The following is a 25,183-nucleotide window of genomic DNA, read 5'->3' as shown; positions in this document are numbered from 1 at the left end:
TTGGAAAGCAGTATCATCACAGCACACAAAAAAAGGGGATTAAAGTCAACTGTCAAAATAACAGAACCATGTGACTCTTGCCAGAGCCTTAAAGGTATACATCAGAATATTTGAATGCAAGCTAGTGCAGAAATCAAAGATGAGTTGGAGGAAGAACAGGCAGCGTACTGGAAAGGGAGAATAACCCAGGATAATATTCTTACTATCCAACAGGCATATGCAAAAGTTTTCATGTGTGGGAGGAAGCTGTATATTGCCTTACTTGATCTGGAGAGTTGCATTTGATACATTCGCAAGGGATCATCTTGAGAAGTATTGAAGCAGCAAGGTGTATATAAACATTAAGAGCACAGTATGTATCGGAGAAAGAAGGTTCTGAGAGTGCAGGAATGGGGGAGTTCAAGAAGGAGCAGCCTCAGCCTGCTTTTGTTTATCATGCTCATGTACCTAAGCATCAAGCAGTGCAAGAGATGAATTGGAAGAGTATAATAGGAAACGGTAAGCTGCAATATTTTTATATTCAGTTAATGATTTATGCAGATGATACAGCTCTTATTATAAAGAGCCTCTGTGGCTCAGATGGCAGCGCGTCGGCCTCTCACCGCGGGGTTCCAGGGTTCAAATCCTGGTCACTCCATGTGAGATTTGTGCTGGACAAAGCAGAGGCGGGATAGGTTTTCTCCAGGTACTCCGGTTTTCCCTGTCATCTTTCATTCCAGCAACCTTCTTCACTGTCATTTCATCTGTCAGTCATTAATCATTGCCCCAGAGGAGTGCGACAGGCCTCAGCAGCTGGCACAATTCCTATCCTCGCTGCAAGATGGGGGCTCCATTCATTCCATCCCTAACCCAGTCATTGACTGGAAAACAGGTTGTAGGTTTTCATTTTCATACAGCTCTTATTACAAAGACTTCAGATGATTTACAGTATAACCTTGAACCGGTCAACAACAAATAAAACAAATATATAGAGAGGTTAAATCATTAAAATGTTAAAAATCAATGACAAAACAACAACTAATGACAAGGATGTAGAAAGCGGAAAGGTCCCTACAAGGCATCGAAGGAAGAACTTTTATTGAATGAACATCAAACAAAGATGAATTTAGTTAACGCTTATTTATTATTAAATCAAAAGAATTGAAAGAAAATCAAGAGAACACTTCCTGTATTTTCTCGCATAATTAATGCACATTTTTTATGAAAAACAGGTGAAACATTCGGATGCATAAATTATTCTAGGAATTCAGCTATTAAAAAAATTATTTACAATGTATTTACATTTAAAAGAATACATCAGATATATACACAGAATTGGTGCAACTCATTTGTGGTTATCGTCATTTGGCGTAAAATTACGGCGTACATTTCTTTCTGAAAGTCAGATAAGGTACATAAGGCAAGTTGGAGACATAGGTTTGAAGTACCAACACTGGAAAGTTCTCTTCCCATTACGAACTGTCATACAACCTGAAGTGAAATAAATATGAACTAATAAAGGTTAAATTCAAGTAAGTACATAATAATGACATACCATCTTCGAGTTCGCTACCAGCAGCACTGGAGGAAGAACTGCTGCTACTGTTATCACTGCTCACATCTCTCCATAAGAAATCATCTTCACTCCTGTCTAACAAATTCGAGATTCCTGTTTTTTGAAGCTCTTTTCAATCACCTTCGAAGAAATCATGTCCCAAGCGCGCAATATCCACTCATTTAAACCTAGGAATTTCATTTTTGTCCGTATTGAACTGAGAAAGGATGATAGGAAAAACTTTAAACGGTCCACCTTTTCAATACAAAAATGTTATATTCATTTATAACATGTATTTGCACTTGGAACTAGTTTCGACGCTGTGTTTGCGTCATCATCAGCCAAAATGTGGGAAATAGGCAAGATGTAGGCATTTATATTACACAAGGCATTACATTAAACAATACACATCTTACAAGGAGATAAAAACAGGGACAAATATAGAAACAAATGAATCGTTGAGAAAACAAAAGTTATACATATTAAAAATAACCTTAACCACACATCTTGCAGTGCGAAAGTGTTCTTCTTGAATGATTCCTGAATATAAAAACACACACGCACACATTTCTGAAGAGCCAGCAGGCAGGACAAAGTAAAGTGAAACCTTAAGAGTTCTTTTGAGAAGAGTTCCTCATTTTTTCTATGTTCCGACTAATTAATGAAGTCTCCCTTGAGTTCCTGATAAACATACACAACAGGAAATTCTCCTTCACTCTCAACAATAGCTCTAAAGACCAACGGTAAAATTTTTATTTTAAATATTGTGCAGAGACGTGAAAGCATGATTTTGAACATGATATAACTCCTTCATATAACCCAGTTTTTTATACAAGGTGTTGCATTAAATAATACACATCTTACGAGGAGATAAAAACAGGGACGAATGTAGAAACACATGCATCGTTGAGAAAGCAAGTTATACATATTAAAAATAAGCTTATTCGTCTTGAATGATTCATGAATACAAAACACACGCGCACACATTTCTGAAGAGCCAGCAGGCAGGAAAAAGTTTACGAGGAGATAAAAGCAGGGACGACTGTAGAAACAAATGCATCGTTGAGAAAGCCAAAATTATACATATTAAAAATAAGTTAGACCACACAACTTGCAGTGCGAAAATATTTGCCTTGAATGATTCCTGAATACAAGACGCACGCGCACACATTTCTAAAGAGCCAGCAGGTAGGAAAAAGTAAGGTGAAACCTTAAGAGTTCTTCTGAGAAGAGTTCATCATTCTTTTTATGTTCCGACTAATTAATGAAGTCTCCCTTGAGTTCCTGATAAACATACACAACAGGAAATTCTCCTTAACTCTCAACAATAGCTATAAAAGACCAACGGTAAATTGTATTTTAAATACTGTGCAGAGATGTGGAAGCATGATCTTGAACATGATATAACTTCTTCATTTAACCACCTTTGAAAGTTTCTCTCTATATTACATAGCTTCATTAACACACCATTCTGTAGATGCACGAAATAATCTTGTAATCTTCACAGGTCCGGTATTCAGCTCGACAAGAATATAAAATAGGTATTAAGGAATAGTTTGTTGAGAGTGTGGAGGTTGACTGTGCCAGTATTTGTGGTGTATTGTTGCAGCGTTACGTGTAGTTTGGGGGTAGGTTACTATGATGTTTATTGCGGGACATTTCATTTGTTTCATTTGTTTCTATATTCGTCCCTGTTTTTATCTCCTTGTAAGATGTGTATTGTTTAATGTAACGCCTTGTGTAATATAAATGCCTACATCTTGCCTATTTCCCACATTTTGGCTGATGATGACGCAAACACAGCGTCGAAACTAGTTCCAAGTGCAAATACATGTTATAAATAAATATAACATTTTTGTATTGATAAGGTGGACCGTTTTAAGTTTTTCCTATCATCCAATATCCACTCACAAAGGAGTTCCACAGGTGGTTTCTGATTCTTACCTGTTGGAGTAAGTTCGTGCATACTTTCCGCCATACAGCTCTGATAGAGTTTTTGCACATTGTCCTTGAATCGTTTATTTATCAAAACGTCCAAGGGTTGAAGTACCGATATCAGTCCACCAGGAATCACTGCCAAAATGGTTTTCATGGTTTCCGGTAACTTCTTGGTGTCTTCCGTCAGGTGGCCACGAAAACTGTCCATTACGAGAAGGGCCGGGCATCGAAGGAGGGACCCTGCTCGATTGCCTCAAACCGTTCGTATCCAATCTTGTATGAGTGACGTGTCGATCCACCCCTTTTCTGGAAACGAACATGGATCCCTTATGGAAATTTTACTTTCAGCATTGTTTTTCGTTTTAGAACAATGCCATCAGCTGTTACAGCGAGCATTACAGTTGGAGATGGTCGATAAGTCAAACCCTGTTACTTTGTCACCGATTTTTTTCTGTCACCAATATATCAGATACACTGTCACGGAAATATCTGTGACAAAATGTCGTTTAAGTTTTTTACTTGGATCACACTCACACGGCTATGTTATCCGCTGTAGCTCAAGGTCTGTATCCGTTTTTCATTTACCAGTTACCTCCGGCGATATTAAAGGTGTTAAATCATACATTTTATCATAGTGTATTTTTGAGCACCGTAAAGATAACACCTGTCTAGCAACTCCATATGTTAATAGCTAGCTCATATTTCATACAGAGTGCAAAATTGAACAGATTAGTCCTTGGCTGGCAAAGAAGGCATGTTTGAATACATAATATTTTTTCGAGAAGTACTTGTACAATTTTCAAAATAAGCACGTTGCTGAATTTGTAATGTTTGTAGATTTAAGGTTATGTGTACGAAGGTAATCCCAAAAGTAAGGTCTCCCAATTTTTTTATAAATACATAGACCTGTTTATTTCTACACTGGTTTACATCATTTTACAGCTTGAACATTGAGCTATTTTTCTACATAATCACCATTTTGGTTGATGCATTTTTGTAGATGCTGTGACAGTTTTTGTATGTCCATGTCATACCAGCTCACCGCCGTGCTGTTTAGGAAGTTGTGTGTGGCGCTTCAGGAAACCTCAGGAACCAAAGTGCAGAGATCATCCAGGGTGATCTGCTGATCTTCACGCACGATTTGCTCAACCTTCACGACTTTCTCGACGGAAATTGACGGTCTCCCACTACTTTGTTCATTCGTCGTGAATTTCAGTCCGTCCTCTCTACACCACTTACGAACATTTTTGACATCCATGGATGACTCACCATACACTTTCATCCATTGGCGATGGATTTCAATCGGTTCAGTACTTTTTGCATTCAAAAACCGAATAACTGCACGCACTTAGCACTTGGTGGTAACACCCAACGGGAGCTCCATTCTCAATGGCTGCCAAGCCAAGACTGAGAGCCTCAGTGCTGCGTGTGTATGTTTATATGTGAGCGCGGGGAACACTCTTCACAATATTGTGACCAACAGCCACACGAATAGAGTTCTGTATTAATAAAAATATAGGAGACCTTATTTTTGGGATTACCCTCGTAAAAAATAGTTTGGTACCCTTTAAAAAAAGGCAAAGTTAGTACCATGATCCCAGAAAATATTAACGTCATGACACAGTACTTTAAGTCTGATTATTAGCCCTTTGGTACCATTACTGAAAGTAAAAACAAAATGTCAATATTTTTAACTGTTCACGAGTTATTTGAGGTGGACAACTTTGTTGAATAGCCCTTTGTGTGGAAGGAATCTTTGTATCAAGTTCATAAATTTATTATTTTTAGTATTTTTAAACCTACGTTAAGTAGGTATCCCGGAGACGCGACACGGGTGATCACATTCTGCTTGTTAAGTTATTGTGCATCATATTAACAACTTTTTCCCTATGCATTATTAAAACTTCAAATTATAAATGTAAATATTATTTTTCCCACTTCTAATGTCCCGAATCTTCCGAAAAATACTACCCGACTTTTTCATCATTTCAACTAGTAGTATTTCTATACTGGCCACCCGCGACCAAAGAGTGACCATGACGATAATCATATGATCGTGCTTCCTGTGACTGAATCACAGATAAAAGTCAGATATTTTTGTATCACAGATATGCCAGTCACAGATATTCTGAAATATCATTTTTTTTATTTAGCTAAAATATTTACAACCCGTGTTTCACCTACAGGTATAGCCTATCACGGGATATTTACAGTTATGATAACAACATATGGATAAATTATTGAAGTGAATGGAAGACTTTCTTGAGAAATTCTGTTACTTCGACAGTGTTCCAGTGGTATTTCACAATCGTTGGCAGGCTAGTTGATCGTAGCACAGCTGGTCGATCTCTTGAGTACGTGGTGCATTCAGTTAACAGGTGTCGAGCAGTCTGTGGAGATTTTTCCGGGCAGCTACAGAGTGGTGAATCCATTATGTTCATTTTATGGAGATAGGTTTTAAAGCGACCATGATTTGTAATAAACTGGGTGGTTATGAAGTTGGGCCAGATAGATGAGGACAGTCTGTGTGGTATATTAGGAATGAATAATTTTGTATGGAAAGAATCTTCGGAGCTGGTCTACATGGAGTTCCAAATTGTTGTATAGTATTCAGTTAATACATGTTTGGCATAATTTAGAGGTGGTGATTTGTTGTCTATTGTAGATTTATAGCTGGCAGCAATCCTGGCAAGATAGTCAGCTCTCTCGTTCCCCCCGAAGTCCTGTGTGTCCTTTAATTCAGTGAAGACTAATATTGTTCGTTTTGTTGAGGGTCATAAGTTTGTCTCTGATCTGAGTGGCGAGAGGATGGGTAGTTTTCTTATTAGCTATGGCAAAAATTGCAGCTTTTGAGTCAATATGAATAGCATAAGTTGAAGTATAATTTTTATGTAGTTCTATCCATTCCACAGCCATGATGATGCCCAATAGTTCGGCTTGGAATACTGAGCAGTTAATATCTAACCTTTTTATTTCAATGAAGATTTCCTTCAAGTTTTTCTCGACTACCATTCCTGCTCCGACATGGTTTTGCGTTTTTGAATCGTCTGTGAAGATAAGGACGTCTGCTTTAACTGCAGCTCCTGAAGTATTTATGTTTATATGATTCTCTCTAGGATGGTTTCTTCTTGGTCTTGTTTGGATTTCAGTTTCTTTCAGTGAAGGAACTACTGCGTTTGTGGGTTGACTTCTGGAGATGGCTTTGATGTCGTTATGTAAAAGAATGGCTGCATCTATGGGCGTTGTGCAGGCTATAGCTTGCAAAGCATTGTTGGAGACTGTTCTGTATGCCTTTGTTGCAAATATCAGAAAATATCTTTGTATTTGTTGCAATTTCAATTTGGCTCTTTTTGATATGGAGATGCTCCATACTTCTGTGGCATACAATATGACGGGTAGAATAGCATTATTATATATCGTCATCAAATGATGATAAGACAGTCGCTTTGGAACATCTGACTAAATTGTTCCGGATTTGCATTATTTTAATGTCCAGGTATTGCATGTGCGGGTACCAGTCCATTTTGTTGTCCAGCATTACTCCCAAATACTTCATTTTTGACACAACGTTGAGATCCCAAGCTGTAACTGAAGGATGACTGGTATATTCTTCCTGATATGCATTGGCATTAGTGCTGACTTTTCCTTAGATATTCCAAGTTTGTGTTTTTCGCACCAATCCCGCACGATTTTGAGGGCTGCCTGAAGCGATGAAAGGATATGAGAATGAGAAGAGCCTCTGAACATGAGCATAACATCATCAGCATAAACAACTATACCCAGATCGGGCTCATTTGATAGCTGTACGATTAGGCTGCTAATGATGACGTTCCATAGAGTGGGACCAGCGACCGAACCTTGGGGGCATCCTTTGGTGATGGCTTTTGAGGTTAAAGACTTTCCTAGGGTGAAGTGGGCTGTGCGATCTTGTAAGAAGTCCTTAATGGTGTTAAAAATGTTTGAAGGGCAGTTTTGTTCCCGTAAGCGTGCAAGAATACTAGAGTGCCATGCATTGTTGAAAGCACCTACAAAATCTAGAGCAAGAAGACAGCTTTTCAGTCCAAGTCTTTTACACTGATGAACAAAATCCGACACTGCTTTTATTGCATCTGTAAGTGGATCTTCCTGCTGTGAATCCGTATTGTTGTGATGGTACCTGCCCATTGGCTTGAAGAAAGTAGTTTAACCTCTCCATAGATAGTTTTTCCAGACATTTACCAGGGATTGATAGTAAGCTGATCCCTCAGTATCCTGCTACCGACTACAGTTTTCTTCTGTCTGCTTTAGGATTAAGCTCATCTCTAACCGTGACCCGTGACGATAATCATTATGCTCGTGCTTCCTGTGACTGAGTCACAGATAAAAGTCATGGATATTTTTGTGTCACAGATATGCCTGTCACCAATCTGAAATATTGGTTAAGCTCATCTCTAATTACAGTGCATCGTTTTTCGTTTCCCATAGTGCGTACGATAACACTCGACGTCCCTTTCATATCGATTGTTCGACTTTGTAGCATGTCGAAACTTATTGGTGTCTGAGCTGCGTTTCCTGTTTGGGAGAGCAAATATTCCTTAACTTTATGCTTCTCAATCACAAAGCGGTGAAAATCAGTTACTTTGTAGTTGAAATCATTCGGCATTCTTTGGCATAGTGTTGTTCTTCATTGAAGAGAGAGCCCATTTCTCTCCATAAAATTATTCATCCAGCCTCTACTAATCTTAAAATCCGAGACACTGATTCCATGTGCAGCAGCTACTTTTTGTCCTTCAGAATACAAAATTTTGTGAGAAACAGCATATCCATCGTTGCATAATCAAATCACATATTTAATTAGATCCTTCTCTACTTGCGGAAACTTGCCACTTTTTGGTCCGCGAAATGCTTTGCGAGACTTGGTCGCTTGAAGTGCAATTTTCTGTTTCCGCCAGTAGCGCGTGTTCTTCAAGGGCAGAAAATAAAGTTCCTTCCAGAATAAAACTGGTCTGAGACAAGGGGATGCACTATCTCCTCTTCTATTCAACATTGCACTGGAGAAGATTATCAGAAAATTAGCTCTTTTACCTGCTGGCATCATATTGGGGAGACAACGTAAAATCCTTGCATATGCGGATGATGTTGTTCTTATTGGTCGCAATGAATTAGAAATTAGGTAGTTATTTGTGGAACTAGAGGAAATGGCAGCAAAAATTGACTTACAGGTAAATGATAAAAGGAGACATTACATAGTTGTACAGAGACCAAATCATGAGGAGGTTGACAGATTGCCTTTAAAGATTGGGAAATATATATTTAAAAGAGTAGAAGAGTTTAAATTCCTTGGTGTATTAATTGATGAGCAAAACCGAAGGCAACAAGAACACCAAGCTAGAATTAAGAATGCAAATAAGGCATTTTAATGATTATCTACAATACAATCATTCAACCAGTACTTCTGTATGGTTCCATGGCATGGAGTATAACCAAGAAAGAGCAGCAGCAGTTGCAAGTCTTTGAAAATAAAGTTTATAGAAAAATATTTGGACCATGGTTCGATCCTATCCCTCAGAGCTGGCAGAAAAGATCTAATTATGAGATTTACACCCTCTCTCAACAACACACTATAATGGGTGTGATAGAATCCAACAGACTGCGCTGGGCTGGACATGTACTGAGGATGCAGGATAACAGAGCACCAGCAGATCTATGCTAGGGATCTCTTAATGGGAAAAGACCTTCAGGAAGACCCTGAAGCACCTGGAAGAAGGAGATCAACAAGGTATGCCGGACCCTCCAAATTTGATAACTGGGAAGAGCAGGCTCAAGATCGAAAAGGATGGAAGAGGATTGTGAGATCGGCACTGGAACTTCACGTCCCTCAGAAGCCTACTGAGTGAGTAAGTGCATGTTGCATTCGGAAACTGAATACTTGCGGCCCGCTGCCCTATTCCCGTATGTTTCAGCGTAACTGATCTCTGCGAGTTTAATATGGTGCCGTATTACTCAAATACTTGCTCATTGTAGATTAATAAAGAGTTTTGAGATCACAGAAAGCACATGTACTGTACCCAAAACACTCGTAAAATATGTTTGTAAGACTGGAATAGTGTCACTAGCCACTTCTGCACTGATTCACTCACTGAGCAGTGGTATTTCCTACCAGCTGATAACAGCATGTTGCCCAGTATTTGGAAATGCCCGGTTTTGCAGTAGGTCAGGTAGTTGACGTATTTGTTTCAAAACGCATCCGAAGCTGTGTGATGGATGTTTGAAAAAGTGGATGCGTCAAATACGGGAATATTTCTTTTTCTCCACCTTGCACCCAAAATATTGGGATGCGTAAATTATGCAGGGGCGTTAATTATTTGAGAAAATATGGTAGATAATGCTAGTCTTGAAATTGGCACATAAATAGTGATTAATATAACCTACAAATATTTGAGAACCTTCTTACAGTGTTCAGCCTTTAAAGTGAAACACGAACAGTGATGAAACATAATTTACAGGGCATTTTTAGTATTTCGTTACATAGTGCTAGTAGTCTTGATGTCAAAAGTTAAATTAAAAACACAACAGCAAATTGCCCTACTACGCACAGTGGATTGATATTTAAAAGAAAGGCATAATCAATTTGGATTACAAACAAAAAGTTTACTAGTTACACATTTTGTCGAAGATAGCAGAAAACTGCTAAGTATGAAAAGCGAAGAAGCAGCCTCCACTGAAGGAAATACAGATTATGTCCCTCTGTTAGGTCATCAGCCCAGAGGCTGGTTGGATCCTCAAGGTTATGCGGTTATATGGAAACCCCAAAAACCAATGGCAGCACCAAAATGAGGCATACTAGGCAAGATGAGGAGTGAGGTAGTTTGCCATTGCTTTCCTCACTGGGTCAGAAAGTACTATTGCAGCAAGACTGACCCTATGAGCAGCACTTTTCATAACGCTCAGATGCACTAGTCATGCTCTGAACGTCATTACTCAGCACTACCCATACCCCAGCAACTTCCATATTGTCACAGCCATGGATGTTGACTGGCACTTAGGTGGAAGCTGCACTTTACTCTGGCCTGTGCCAAGAGATGGATGCAAAAGTACTGTATCCATCAAGAAATGTCAGCAGGCAGCCAGATTACATAGAATGTATTAAAAATAAAGAATGTATTAAAAATAATTAAAGTTAACAACAGAACACAGGCTTGATGGACAACGTTAATTTAAAGGTTCGAAAACTGGTTGGAAAAAGCTTGCCTTATGCAAATTGCAGATGGTTGTAATACACATATTACTCCATGGTTGACATTTCTTTTGCAACATTTAGGTTAATAAAATCCACAGGTAAACTCTTGTGACTAGCATGAAATTGAAAGTTAATTGAAGTTACATCAGAAAAGTTACAAGTTGCTTACCCCAAGAGAAGCTAGAGCTCGCGGAAAACACGTCTGCTCTACAGTATCCCAAAATTCAGAATTAATCATTGCTGTGACGCGCTTCCAGAAGGGAGCACGTGCAAGGTGCAGAAACAGCACAGCAGAAAGGTCAACCAGTGAACGCTCAGGAGTTTACTTTACGATACTCTCAACCAATCACTTTAAACATTACAATTTCCACTGGTTATCTAGTCCTTTGTAAGTTCTGGAAGCTTGCAAACTTGTGCAACAGAAGCAAGCAAAGGCAAAATAGGCACATGCTACAGGATGTCCTGCAAATCCCAATGGTAAAAAAAAAAAAAAAGTTGACGATAGATTTAGAATTTAATTAGATATTGAATTACTTGAATCTAACACTCACACCACACTTCACATACAGAAAACAGTTACTGAATATTCAAGCACCATCCAGGAAAAAAGAATGGAGGTTAATGCGAGTATGAAGAACAACAACTAAATGGTAGATGGAGTGGTCAGAAACTTAAGCAAGTAGGTCGATATAAATACCTTGGATCAATAATAACAGCAGATGAAAAGATGGATGATGAGATCGATAGTAAGAGTCTGCAAAGCCTGCAAGTCTATTACTAGGGACTGCATCTTTATGCACTAGAAACGATTAAAACATGCATGCAATTATGCACTAAATATGTAGACAATATGCATTAAAAATTGAAAAATATGCACTTAAGAATAAGCCAATTTTATACATGTAACATTCACTGCAAAATGAAGCATCATAATAGATACCTGCAAGTTTTTCAATGTTTTCAGGAGATATATTACGTCTGTACCGGCCCTGCGGTGTAGGGTAGCATGCTTGACTCTTACCCGTGGGCACCGGGTTGGATTCCCGGCCAGGTCAGGGATTTTTGCCTGCATCTGAAGGTTGGTTCGAGGTCCACTCAGCCTACGTGATTACAGTTGAGGGGCTATCTGATGGTGAGATGGCAGCCCCGGTCTAGAAAGCCAAGAATAACAGCCAAGAGGATCCGTCCTGCTGACCACGCGACACCTTGCAATCGGCAGGCCTTCGGGCTGAGCAGCAGTTGCTTGGCAGGCCATGGCCCTTCGGGGCTATTGCGCCATGGGGTTTGGTTGGGTATTACATCTGTCGTCTGTCAAAATAGGTTTATAGGCCGAGAATGACCTTTCTCCATCAACTGAAGTGATGGGACAAAATTTATACACTGGCACCGAAGGTTCCGAACATTCATCTGGCAAAAAACAGCCCAATTCCACTCAAGTACTGACTAGTTGTTTGAATCTTCTTTAGTCCTGGGTTCGAGTTTGTCACCTTCTCTAACTTGCATTTAATTTTCATCGAAGAAGTTGGGTTTCTGAACGAGTTCAGATGAGTCATGTAGGAGTGCATCAGTAGATTCTAATTTCTCAATGGTTCTTAGAAGTGAAGAAAAATGTGTGTGAATGAAATTCACATCTTGATAGAATCACTTTCAAATATCACTTTTCCTTCACGGACACACGTGCTGTCATCTTCACATTTTGCAACAATTTCTTTTACTGGTTTGAAATTCTCCTGATAAAATGAAACTGCAGATAACCATGTTCCAGTGGCAGAGCAGCTTCAGGCAGGCAATCTCTGTAGAACTGGACCAGGGCTGCTGATTTTAGAAACCACTTTTTTTACTTGCTGGAATTTTGTGCGTATTTCTTCCACAGTACAGTGCAATTCATGTGTTAAGCAGGTTGGGATGAAATACTTGTAGGGCTTTTGCTGCCTTCAACATATAAGCAGCTGCATCTATGATCATTATTTTCAATTTCAGTTGGTCACAGCAGTTGCAGAGAATCTTTTACAAATCTTGCTATTGTACTGTTGTTAGTTTTCTCCAGCACTTTGCATGCAAGAAGATGAGATTTGCCAGGTTCGTCTGGATGTAGCTTACCAACTATGAAATTCGCTATGTACCAGGCACATTTATCGGCTTTTTATCCACCAATATCCAGATACATTGTCCTCCAACGTCAGAATTGATTGAATCCACAGTAGATTTATGCAGAGGAAGTCAATAATTTTTTCTAAGAGTTGACTTATCTGGGATATTTTGGTTTACACAATATTTCTTCAGGAATGATTGTAGAACTGAATTGTTTAATTTATTCCAATATTGCTGCATACAATTGCTGCCTTACAAATATCGGCTGTAAATGTATTAAGTGGAGGCTTTGGTTTTACATGCATAAGAAGTATTTGTAGTGTGTTCCTTCCCTCCTTTGCTGTAATATGTGCTGTCCGTTTTGCATGTTGTTCAAATTGAAATTATTTTTCACATTTCACTTCCTTCAAGCATACTTGACAATAGATGACAACGCCATCAGTTGAATAATCATTATTACCTGACACCCACTGATGTAATAAATACTTTCTGCTACTCTTTTCTTTAGGCATTTTGATTAGAGGATATGCAGATGAAGAATAAAGTAACACATTAACTGAAAAAAAACTCCTCACAGAACTAACCCCGGGTTACTGGCTGCTGAGATGTTGAAAGGAATGTCCCACTCCATCCCTTTCTTGAACTAGCCAGGCAACATGCTTGCATAAAATACTGTGATCTCGTTATCTGTTTCTCAGAAAGTTGCTTACAAGGGACACTGCCCAAATGGTGTAAGGAATGTCCTACTCCATCCCTTTCTTGAAATAGCTAAGCAGCGTGCTTGCATAAAATACTGTTATCTCGTTATCTGTTTCTCAGAAAGTTGCTTACAAGGGACACTGCCCAGATGGTGTAAGGAATGTCCCACCCCATCCCTTTCTTGAACTAGCCAGGCAACATGCTTGCATAAAATACTGTGATCTCGTTATCTGTTTCTCAGAAAGTTGCTTACAAGGGACACTGCCCAAATGGTGTAAGGAATGTCCTACTCCATCCCTTTCTTGAAATAGCTAAGCAGCGTGCTTGCATAAAATACTGTTATCTCGTTATCTGTTTCTCAGAAAGTTGCTTACAAGGGACACTGCCCAGATGGTGTAAGGAATGTCCCACCCCATCCCTTTCTTGAAATAGCTGGGCAGCATGCTTGCATAAAATACTGTTATCTCTTTATCTGTTACTCAGAAAGTTGCTTACAAGTGATGCCCAACACACAGGTGAAACCAGTTTTTTTCGAGATTTTTAAAATTATACATAATTTCAAATGTATATGCTGAAATATACTGTTATGTTTAGAATATGCAGTAAATCCAATAAACCCACAAAATACGCATTTGCATTTGAAAAATCTGGTTCCTTCTTATTACAGACTGAACAATGTGATTGTTGAAAAATAAGAAATATCTGAGGAAACTAAGATAAGGATCTACTGCACAACTCCCTGTCTTCCTTCAAACTCTCATGTATGTTCCTGAATGTTTGTCCATATTAAAGAAGCACAAAAACAGGCTTACAGTTGCTGAGATAAAATACCTTCGAAAGGTTGCAGGGAAGAGATTGTGTACAAAACACAATGACATGAGGACACAATTCCAGCATGAACCTCTTGTCACACCCATTGGAAGGAAAGCTCTTTGGTGGTGCAGTCATGTCATCAGAATGGATGAGACTAGGATGGCCATAGCTGAAATGGGAGGTATATATGGCACATATTGCCAGATTTAAAAGATGGCACAGGATTGGACCGGGTACAAGACCCAATGATTAATGGCACAAAGGGAATGAAGAAGAAGAAGAGGTCCAGATACTTTGCATTTGGACCTGGAAAATATAAATCTTTGGAATCACATTAACAACATGTCAGTAAATTCAAATAAGTTCTGAAAGCTTGCAGATACAACAAACGTACTCATAATAAGTACACATTAGGCAACAAAACTTGTCCGCCTGTATCAGAAACATTCATGTTACTTTCTTAAAAAGGTGTTTGATATGATTGATCTTGACCTTTTATCCAAAGTATCATTGTGCAGTCACTCCATTGTGAGTAGGTATGTACTCTTTCCCTTTTTTTTTCTTTTTTTTTTTTTTGTCTTCAATAAAGATCTTTTTGATGTAGGATGTAGTTTCTTAAAGTTCCACTCTGTAGAATTGAAGTACTTTGCCAGCATTGTCTCAGTTTCTTTTAACCTACTAGCAAATTGTCCATTTTGTCATTGATGCTGTAGAAATGTTGGATGTCATCCATTTTGCAATGTTTTGATGTGATGAGTTGATAGTTCTTCAAATCAATGGTTTGAATAAAATAAAATAAAAGTATCTTTTAAATCTAGCAATATCTGCCATATATTCTTCCCATTTCAGCTATGGCCATCCTATTCTCATCCATTCTGATGACATGACTGCACCACCAAAGAGCTTTCCTTCCAATGGGTGTGACAAGAGGCTCCAGCTGGAATTTTATTTTAAATTACAATGATAGTTCAAAATATTTACATATGTTATACAAAATTATTGTTGAGGCCAACTTTATAGCAATTACATTTAGAATGTTGAAGATTTATGCAAAACAAAGAAAAAATATGTTTCATAATCTTTTTAATAGATATAAATACTTATAGATTTGGCTGTTCTATCATTGATCCCTTCATTTTGATCAAAAGGAAAAGGCAATTTCTTTCTTTATTTTGTGAAAGCTTTCATTTGATTCCTTTGTTGGCTTTTATTTTTCTAGGTTAATTTTGTATGAATGCTTACTTGCTGGTCCTGATGGGTTGCGTATCCTGATTTCTACTGAGATGGTGCGTGTTTTCACTGTGGGATCATCAGGATCATGCAGCATTGTGTTGCAGGAACAATTAAGGTATGAAGAAACTCAAACTGTGCCAGTGGATTTCTTGTTGTTTCTCTTAAGGATGTAGCGTTTATAGTTCTCAACCTCAATATGATTTAAATCCTCCAAAACATGTACTAATATGGGAAGTGTAGAATAGGCCAAGAAAAAACTGGATAAACACAAGATTAGTCGAACCTCCCTTCTGAGGACACCGTCAGTTCCGAGGGAAAATGTCTGTTATGATAGGTGTCTGCTAAAACAAGTTTGTAAAACTAATCAAACATTTTAACGGCAAAAAACATCGACCTTAAATATAAGCATACATATCTTTATTGTTATTATTCTAAGTAATTTCTGTGTTAGCATTTCATAGTTTCATAGAGAGTTATTATAAGTGATTTTACATCATTTACAAACATTCCAGCTTCGTGAAATAATTGTGAAGCTTCGTCTGTGTAAATTTAGCACACGTTTTCTTAACTGCGATATTCTCGAAAACGGAATAAAGTCTGTTAAATGGATAATGGTTCATGTTTGTGGGGTACTGTAGTCACGTCCTAGTTTGTGAACCGTGGGCAACGGCTGAGTGGCCTAGTAAGTGGTCCTGAGAGTCGGGATACCAGTTGCTATGGAATGGGAGTGGGCATCTCGGACATATTCTGAGTCATGGCCTTCCTTGTGTTCAGGCGGCTAGGACTATACAATTCACCGGTGCTCCATAACCCGTTAGAGGAGATATCCTCACTTGAACTATGTGCAAGTAGGGTAGCATCCTGCTTCATGAATTTACCAAGCTCAGAACATTTTAAGCAAGCCTTGGACCTATGGGAGTAATGGAGTCCCACTCCCATCTGACAGGCGAGGGACTCCTTGGAAACAATTTGGCGAACGAAATTGAAATCGATGGGGAGCTATCAATATTAATGGGGCTTATGGAAGAAAGAAGGTAGAACTGGCTGAGTCAGCAAAGAGGATGCATCTGGATGTGCTGGGAGTAAGTGATATTCAGGTAAGGGGAGATAATGAGGAAGAGATAGGAGATTATAAAGTGTACTTGACGGGTGTTAGAAAGGGAAGGGCAGAGTCTGGGGTAGGGCTCTTTATCAGGAATACCATTGCACGCAACATAGTTTCTGTTAGGCACGTAAATGAGCAAATGTTGTGGCTAGATTTGTCAGTGGGAGGAATTAGGACAAGAATTGTGTCCATGTATTCACCATGTGAGGGTGCAGATGAGGATGAAGTTGACAAGTTTTATGAAGCATTGAGTGACATCATGGTCAGGGTCACCAGCAAGGATAGAATAGTGCTAATGGGCGATTTGAATGTGAGAGTTGGGAATAGAACTGAAGGATACGATAGGGTGATTGGTAAATGTGGAGAAGATATGGAAGCCAATGGGAATGGGAAGCGTTTACTGGACTTCTGTGCTAGTATGGGTTTAGCTGTTACGAATACATTCTTCAAGCATAAGGCTATTCACCGCTACACATGGGAGGCTGGGGGTATCAGATCCATAATAGACTATATCTTAACAGACATTGAATTCAGGAAATCTGTTAGGAATGTACGAGTTTTTTGCGGATTTTTTGATGATACAGACCACTATCTGATCTGTAGTGAACTAAGTATCTCTAGGCCTAGGGTAGAGAAAGTGAAATCTGTCTGCAAACGAATAAGGGTAGAAAATCTCCAGGACGAGGAAATTAGAAATACATGGATATGATTAGTGAGAAGTTTCGAACAGTAGACAGTAAGCAGGTTCAGGATATAGAAAGTGAATGTGTGGCATACAGGGATGCTGTAGTAGAAACAGCGAGAGAATGCCTAGGAACAACTGTTTGTAAAGATGGGAAAAGGCGAACATCTTGGTGGAATGATGAAGTGAGAGCAGCCTGTAAACGTAAAAAGAAGGCTTATCAGAAATGGCTCCAAACAAGGGGGGAGGCAGACAGAGATTTGTACGTAGATGAAAGAAATAGAGCGAAACAAATAGTTGTTGAATCCAAAAAGAAGTCATGGGAAGATTTTGGTAATAACCTGGAAAGGCTAGGTCAAGCAGCAGGGAAACCTTTCTGGACTGTAATAAAGAACCTTGGGAAGGGAGGGAAAAAGGAAATGAGCAGTGTTTTGAGTAATTCAGGTGAACTCACAATAGATCCCAGGCAATCACTGGAGCGGTGGAGGGAATATTTTGAACATCTTCTCAATGTAAAAGGATATCATCCTGGTGGTGTTGTAAACAGCCAGGCTCATGGGGAGGAGGAAAATGATGTTGGTGAAATTATTTTTTAGGAAGTGGCAAGGATGGTAAATAAACTCCATTGTCATAAGGCAGCAGGAATAGATGAAATTAGACCTGAAAGGTGAAGTATATTGGGAAGGCAGGGATGAAATGGCTTCATAGAATAATAAGATTAGCATGGAGTGTTGGTAAGGTACCTTCAGATTGGACAAAAGCAGTAATTGCACCTATCTATAAGCAAGGGAACAGGAAGGATTGCAACAACTATCGAGGTATCTCATTGATTAGTATACCAGGCAAAGTATTCACAGGCATCTTGGAAGGGAGGGTGTGATCAGTCGTTGAGAGGAAGTTGGATGAAAACCAGTGTGATTTCAGACCACAGAGAGGCTGTTAGGATCAGATTTTCAGTATGCTCCAAGTAATTGAAAAATGCTACGAGAGGAATAGGCAGTTGTGTTCATGTTTCGTAGATCTAGAGAAAGCATATGAAGGGGGTACTGAGGGAAAAGATGTTCACTATACTGGGGGACTATGGAATTAAATGTAGATTATTAAAATCAATGGCATTTAAGTTGACAATTGGGCTTCAGTGAGAATTGATGGTAGAATGAGTTCTTGGTTCAGGGTACTTACAGGGGTTAGACAAGGCTGTAATCTTTCACCTTTGTTGTTCGTAGTTTACATGGATCATCTGCTGAAAGGTATAAAATGGCAGGGAAGAATTCAGTTAGGTGGAAATGTAGTAAGCAGTTTGGCTTATGCTGACGACTTGGTCTTAATGGTAGACTGTGCCGAAAGCCTGCGGTCTAATATCTTGGAACTTGAAAATAGATGCAATGAGTATGGTATGATAATTAGCCTCTCGAAGACCAAATTGATGTCGGTAGGTAAGAAATTCAACAGAATTGAATGTCGGATTGGTGATACAAAGCTAGAACAGGTGGATAATTTCAAGTATTTAGGTTGTGTGTTCACCCAGGATGGTAATATAGTAAGTGTGATTGAATCAAGATGTAGTAAGCTAATGCAGTGAGCTCGCAGTTGCGATCAGCAGTATTCTGTAAGAAGGAAGTCAGCTCCCTGACGAAACTATCTTTACATTGGTCTGTTTTCAGACCAACTTTGCTTTACGGGAGCGAAAGCTGGGTGGACTCAGGATATCTTATTCATAAGTTAGAAGTAACAGACATGAAAGTAGCAAGAATGATGGCTCTTACAAACAGGTGGTAACAATGGCAGGAGGGAACTCGGAATGAGGAGATAAAGGCTAATTTAGGAATGAACTCAATGGATGAAGCTGTACGCATAAACCGGCTTCGGTGGTGGGGTCATGTGAGGCGAATGGAGGAGGATAGGTTACCTAGGGTAAGAGAAGTAGAGGGGGACGAAGACGATGATGGTTAGACTCGGTTTCTAACGATTTAATTATAAGGGTATAGAACTAAATGAGGCCACAACACTAGTTGCAAATCGAGGATTGTGGCGACGTTTAGTAAATTCTCAGAGGCTTGCAGACTGAACGCTGAAAGGCATAACAGTCTATAATGATAATGTATGTATGTATGTATGTATGTATGTATGTATGTATGTATGTATGTATGTATATGGTTCCATAGTGTTCTCGCGGTCCTGCATGACGCACAAATTCTTTATCTGTTTAAGCATATTTAGTCCCTGCTTCATTGACAGAACTTCTTGTTCTTCTTCCGGCTCACCGTCATTGTCACTTTTTGTTCCTGATTCGGGCTCTGTAAAATTATAAGTTTTATTCAAAATGGTCCTTTTGTACAACTAATGAAGGCTCCTATGGATAGCTAGAAATATTTACGAAGTGCAGTGAATTAAATTAAAGCTGAAAAGTTAGCTTAAAAGAATTAAAAGCTGTCTATTACAAGAAGAAAATGAATGAGGAGTTGAGGTGCAAACAAACATGGACATTATGAGACGTGCAACACACAATTATTATTTAACTTGATAACACAGAAAGTTTACCGTAAAGTGCATCCTGGAGTCGGGACTGCCAGTCGCCCTCGAGATCGTCACAGCAAGAAATATTCTCTTCTTCGGTTTCTGTATCATTCGTCAATCCAGCTGTCATTGCTAAAGTCCGAAGTTCATCATATTCATTTCAAACCTCTACCTCTGCTTGTTCTTCAACTGTAGAATTAGTGATGCCGCATTTTGCAAAGCATTTCCTGATTGTGGTTACGCTGACTGCATTCCAGGCTGCTTTCGTCCACAAAACTGTATCGTCAACATTGATCTTCTTCATCCAATCAAAAGCTGAGTCTGCTTCATCCATGTGTGCCACTAACGACCGTAAAACCCTCCTACAATAGTCTAATTTGAATGCTTGAATGATTCCTTGATCCAATGGCTGAAAATCAGAGTTTTACGTTTGAAAGCCATATTTCTGGATGACACGTAGCATTATCTAGCAATAAGATTACGTTATGGTTTCTGGCCTTCACCTGGGAATCCAAAGCTAGGAGCCAATTCTCAAATATTGCTGACGGCGTGCATGCCTTTTTATTCGCATGCCATTCGACACCAAGACAATTTAAGTCTATGTTTCTAAAGCACCTGGGTCTCAAATATTTACCGTTTATTAGAGTATTTTCCTTTTCACCGAGTGCATTACAACAAAACATGATGGTGATTCTTTTGACATTTTCCCACCCTTGCAACTTTCATTCAGCAAAGTTAGTGACTTCTTGGGGATCGCCCTAAAGAACAGACCAGTTTCATCAACATTCAAAATGTCTTTCAGTTTATAACTATTCCAAATTTCTGGTAACCTATCTTTCCAATCCGCTACTTCAGTCGCAGACACATCACCATCTTCTCCACAGACTGTTTTGAAACTAATGTTATGAGAGTTTCTGAAACAATCTAACCAACCATTACTAGCTACGAAATTCTCAACTTTCAGATTATTTGCGATTTCTTGAGCTTTTTCTTGTAACATTGGTCCACTCACACAGAGTTTCTTCACCCGAGCACACTTGAACCACTCATATACCGCAACATTCACTTCTGAAAAAACTGACTCCAGCTTTCTTTTCACTCCTCGATTCCTATTTTCCTCCCACTCCTTTAAAATTTCAGTTATATTCTTCACAATTGTGTTTGAGTTTTCCTGCAGTTGAATTTTTCGACAATCTTTCTCACTGAAAGTCCCTTGTTACTCATGTTTAATAGACAACTGAAATGCTACGGTATTTCTGTCTCACTAATTAGCGCCTGTACTGTCTTTTCCTTCTCAAGTTGACTACCTGAGCTCGACCTTATTAGTGACAATCTGAGTTATGAATAGAATTATGCAAGAAGGGAAGAAAATCCCCAGGTAACTTGTGAGTCAACAGTCTCTGGCAGCAATTCTGGGCAATTAGAATTCTCGGAGTAGGCCTATACACCACTAGATAGAACTGCATTTCGATGAACCTTCTCTCCCCTTGCACTCGAAATAGTACAAACATTCAAAAGGGATTTCCTTATGTCTGAAGAATGCTTTTAAAAGAAAGGATGGCTCTGGTCCGGCGTAATAAATTGTACTGCAATGTGTAAATTGTCCGCTTAAGTCAAGTGGACGGGACAAATGGCGATGTCCGCTGTCCAGATTTCGAGGTGTCCGCTTAAATGAGGCCAATTTAACACTTGTCTTACGTAAAATAAAATCGGTTCTGAGGAAAATTGTCCGTATAGGGAGGTGTCCGCTGAATAAGGGTGTCCGTTAGGGAAGGTTCGACTGTATAATTGTCCTGTGTTTGAAGTCTTCTACCACTTGCATTGTCTGCCTCAGTAGCGTAACGGTTAGTGTTATTAGCTGCCATCCTCGGAGGCCCGGGTTCGATTCCCGGTACTGCCAGAAATTTAAGAATGGCACTCCCCATTGGAGGTGAGCTGCATGTACCATTTTAACCACATACCCACCCTCCTGCCTTTCTTAAATTTCTGGCAGTACCGGGAATCAAACCCGGGCCCCCATGGACGGCAGCTAATAACGCTAACCATTACGCTACAAAAATGTGGTATTGAATTACAGAGTATCTTGTGTGATGTTATTTTTGGTGATAAGGTAATCTAAAAGATTGTCTTGAGTGGTGAACAACAGTGTGTAAATTCAGAGAATTGATTACAGATAAGAATATCCTAAACCACATTCCAGACATTTAAGCCAGAAATGCCTCTTGTGGGATTCATTAAGTGCTAATTCAAAGAGTGTTGTAAATGTTATCCAGGTGTTAATTAAGTAGGGCGAGAGGGGGGGAATTTTATGTGTGTGATCATTTCTGTTGGCTTGGCTAGCTTAGGCATTGTAAATTTCTATTGTTTCTTTAATAATCAAAGATTTCCTTTTGATATCGACTCTATTGTGTGTGGAGGGGATAGGAAGTATGTGAGTTGGGGAAAGTGTTGTGGGTCATGGTTCTTTATATTGGAGAGGGGAGGAGTATCTTGCTTCTTCATTTTTAATATTCTAATGTATTTATGTGTATTAGGGAGAAATACAAGTTAACGATTTGATTAAATAAAAGTATGGAATTCAATTATAGAGTTCTTGTGAGATGTTTTTAGTGATAAATGTGAAAGATCATCTTAAGTAGCGAAAGACTAAGAATATACTAACCAACATTCCAGACATTTAAGTCAGAGATTGCCTTCTGTGGGATTATCATTTATCACTAAAAATAACGTCTTACAAGATACTCTCTAATTCAATTCCATACATTATTTAACCAAAATAATTAACTTACATCTATTCCATAATACATCAGATACATTATAACATGAAGAAACAAAATAACCCCCTCCAGTGGACAGAAGGCAGGTTCCACAACACTCCCCTTCCTCCTCTACTTCCCCCACCCTCTCGCCGGTACAGAGTGCAACGCCCACAGAAACTTTCCCCTCAGCCCCTCCATGACTACAGTCTGGAAACTGTGTTTGAAGGCAATGGACTACATTTAGCAGCTTAGAAAAGTACAGAAACATTTCAGTAGGTTAATAAGGTGACTGTTGAATACTAATACAATCATTATTTGTTAATACAGGGTCTTTTCTTTAGCATGCTCGCCAGCACCACTCAGAGCACGGCACGGCTGGTGCAGTGACACTCAGTCGCTAGCCGGTATAATGCACACTTTTCCTCCCCATTACTCACGGCAATCCACACTTATAGAAATCCATTTCTAGTGAAACTATTAGTCTAAAACCTACCTGGCATTATATTTGATGTTCAGAATGTTGTCCTTCAGCTGTCAAACACGCCTGACACCTCGTAAATAGGTTTGCAGACACTCGACGTATCTCAGCTCGTGTGATGTTCAAAATAACTTGTGTAATGTTCTCTTGTAGTTCTTCTCTTGTGTGGGAATTGTTCACATACACTTCTCGCTTCAGCATCCCCCACAGGTAATAATCACAGGGATTTAAATCAGGAGATCTAGGGGGATAATTAACCACACGATCTTCGAAAACTTCCCGTATTACCTCCATAGACTGATTAGCAGTGTGTGCCGTCGCATTATCTTGCATAAAGTAACCATTACTCCTACATTATAGCATGAAGAAACAAAATAATTCCCTCCAGTGGACAGAAGGCAGGTTCCACAACACTCCCCTTTCTCCCCTACTTCCCCACCCTCTCACCAGTACAGAGTACAACGCCCACAGAAACTTTACCCTCAGCCCCTCCATGACCACAGTCTTGAAAGAATGGTCTGAGAATGAGGTCTATATATCGATCAGCATTTATTGTTTCGCAGAAAAATATAGGCCCTATAATTCTGCGAGCACTTATTGTGCACCAAACTCCTATTTTTACATCATGAAGTGGACGGACATGCAGCTGGTGGGGATTTTCTGCACACCAGTACCAATTGTTTTGACTATTTACATAGCCACTTAAGTGTAGCCATGCTTCATCAGTATAAAATAAAAGTTCTGGGTCAACATACCCATCGTGAATTGATTGAAGCAACCAGTTACAATACCGAACCCTAGCGAAACTGTCAGGTCCTCTTAAATATTGGGCAGGGTGGGTTTGTACGGTTTTGCTTTTAACAGTTTTGTTGCTTTGTGGGCAGAAGATAAAGACACGTTAGCTTGTGCGGCGAAACGCCACAGGGATTTTGTTGGAGTTCTTTCCAAGAGAGCTCCTATTTCATCAAGCTTTTCCTCTGTTAAAATGGTTCGTCTCCTGCGTGATTTCTTGTTAAGAATGGACTCGGTGGTGCGGAACTTCTTTACTAATCTATGTACTGTACTCCTATGGGGAGGGAGGATTCCAGGAAATTTGCGAATGAATCAAAAGCGGTGTTCTGTATAAGAGGAATGCTTCGCATAGCACAGCACAGCACAATGAATACATGCTGTTCTACTGTATACATCACTCGTTAAACACACAATTAGTATTCCTACAGAAACTACGCTATTTTAAAGCGAACACATTGAACACGCTACCAATGCCGCAGATGAACTGAACTGTTGCTGTGTGTGAAGCAATGGTTATCGCTACCGTACTGCATTAGATCATCTTAGCCGGTCATGTAGCAATATATCTCTCGGCAAATGAGTCACCCGGCCGCGCTGTCGCCTTCCGTGCGTGTTCTCCTGACACACGGAGCTGGCCATAAAAATGACCCTGTACTTGTACATATACACACACATGATTTAAAGTGAGTTGATAGAACCTGAGGATGTTCTGTTGAAAGAAATGTGTCATTCTTTGTTTAATTGTGTGTGTTTTTTTGTAGGTATTTTATAGACCCGGTTTCATCAACACACGTTAAATATATACTAATAAGTGGTTAGTTAATACTGAGTTTAAAATTTAACATCTTGTTAGGTTTCTTGCGTTTCATCAAACTTTTCCTGTGAAACGTTAACTAATCGACTGTTAACTCTCCTAACATTGCGAACTGGTGCAAATCAAGGAGGCAGTGGTACGAACATGCTGTTTTACAGTGTGCTCCGATGCGCTTTTGTTTGAGTACAGCTGTTAAATATGGCGCTTGAAGTGAAACGGAGTCGTAGTTCTAATTGTTCCTCCTTCGAAAAGGAGTTGTTAATTGAATTAGTTAGTAAATACAGAGAAGTTATTGAGTGCAAGCACACAGATGGCTTGACGATAAAAGAAAAGGACGAGGCTTGGGAGAAAGTCTGCGAGAGTTTCAATGGGGTTAACAGATACTTTCTTAGCAGGTATCCACTATCGCCTAACAAAATCCCTTTGTTAATTGTCCCCACTTCAAACTGTGCTCTGATATGGGAGTTATTCAATATTGTACTGTCGTGTACAGAACCAAGCCACCTAGC

At 39.3% G+C, this 25,183-nt stretch overlaps 1 protein-coding gene across 1 annotated transcript in view; it reads left to right on the top strand.

Annotated features, from left to right (window-relative positions):
• Vps13D (vacuolar protein sorting 13D) overlaps positions 1 to 25,183 on the top strand; it is an 866,734-nt gene that overhangs the window by 826,673 nt on the left and 14,878 nt on the right. Inside the window, 1 exon segment of the mRNA XM_068226303.1 lies at positions 15,514 to 15,642. Within this exon segment, the coding sequence (XP_068082404.1) occupies positions 15,514 to 15,642 (129 nt within the window).

The sequence above is a fragment of the Anabrus simplex genome, chromosome 2 (genome assembly GCF_040414725.1).
Source record: "Anabrus simplex isolate iqAnaSimp1 chromosome 2, ASM4041472v1, whole genome shotgun sequence".
NCBI classification, from domain to species: Eukaryota; Metazoa; Arthropoda; class Insecta; order Orthoptera; family Tettigoniidae; genus Anabrus; species Anabrus simplex.
Note: the sequence above shows the minus strand (reverse complement) of the source record. Positions and strands in the feature narration are given on the sequence as shown.